This window comes from Cyprinodon variegatus, unplaced genomic scaffold (genome assembly GCF_000732505.1).
Source record: "Cyprinodon variegatus isolate N-32 unplaced genomic scaffold, C_variegatus-1.0 Scaffold222, whole genome shotgun sequence".
NCBI classification, from domain to species: Eukaryota; Metazoa; Chordata; class Actinopteri; order Cyprinodontiformes; family Cyprinodontidae; genus Cyprinodon; species Cyprinodon variegatus.
In genome coordinates, this window is record NW_015150675.1 from 1,091,348 (window position 1) to 1,092,494 (window position 1,147).

General features: G+C 34.3%; 1 protein-coding gene across 1 annotated transcript in view; it reads left to right on the forward strand.

The window, feature by feature from the left end:
* The window catches only part of gss (glutathione synthetase), a 23,907-nt gene that overhangs the window by 11,558 nt on the left and 11,202 nt on the right, over window positions 1-1,147 (forward strand). Inside the window, exon 7 of the mRNA XM_015380824.1 lies at window positions 1,033-1,045. Within this exon, the coding sequence (XP_015236310.1) occupies window positions 1,033-1,045 (13 nt within the window). The remainder of the gene's footprint in view (window positions 1-1,032; window positions 1,046-1,147) is intronic.

Genomic DNA, 1,147 nt, shown 5'->3' on the forward strand with positions numbered 1-1,147 from the left:
TGAGGCCCTTTAATGTTATGCTATGTTGTTGTGTTCAGTGACCCTGTGAACGTTTCATTCTATTTTTTGTAACCATATACAAATTGAGGTAGAAATATGTTGTGGATGTTTCATTTTAGGATTGTTGAGGATTACCCAATTAATAGCCTATGCAGTTTCTTTCTAACCTATAGGCTCAATAATATTCTATTTGGCTCTCTATTTAATTTCTTCTATTCTCTTTTTATGTCTGTTTCAAATGCAAGAACTGAGCCAGGTTTTTTTTAAATTAAAGATTTTGTTTTACCTTAAAAACGTGTCTGCTTTCTTCTCCTAATGCATAATTACTTGAGGTGGATGTATGTCTTTAGTTGCCAAAATGCCAATGATTTTAAAAGGGTGGTGGGGACCTTGTAATAAAGAATCAAAATCAGCTTCATCAACATTGGTGAACAAATAAGGAATCTAACTTGTTTTATTGCTCATATTGTACCAACAGAAGTAAAATTTGTAAAAAAAAAACAAAAACTTAAAAGCATCAAAAATGATGCGGCTGCTGCAAAACAAGAAATAGAGCCAAGATAGTGACGGTTAATCATAATCAATACTAGAAAAGCACTCTGAGAGCGCAGACCTCCACCAAGCAGCAAATTTTGTCCAGAATGGTGACTTACAACTATAGCTAAAACTCACACATGATCTGGATCTTTACCAAATTTAAATTAATTGTTCCTTGGCATGAGACAGATCTCTGGTAAAAACATTTCATTAAAATCTGTTCATTAGTTTTCATTGGATCCTGCTAACAAACCAACAACTTTCCCTTTCCCGTCCAATGCTAAGGCTGTCAATAGTCACTGCTGCCCCCCACTGGTTTAGTGGGGAACTGCTTATTCCAGTATTCCAGATAACCAGTGTTAGGGTCAGTTAGATTGAAAATCTGAGTCTTTCTTAGTGTTTCTATCCTAAATAGCATGAACATAATCTACTAAAACAGAGCAACTGTTTGAATTGACATTGGTGTTTAAAAACTTTTTTTTTTTTCTGTTTCAGGAACATTCCCACAGTAAGAAAACGGTTTGATGACGTCCTTGAAACAGGATCTCTTGATCTAGACAAGAGGCTGTTTGTGTAAGTTTTCAAATATTTAAATGTATGTATATATAGA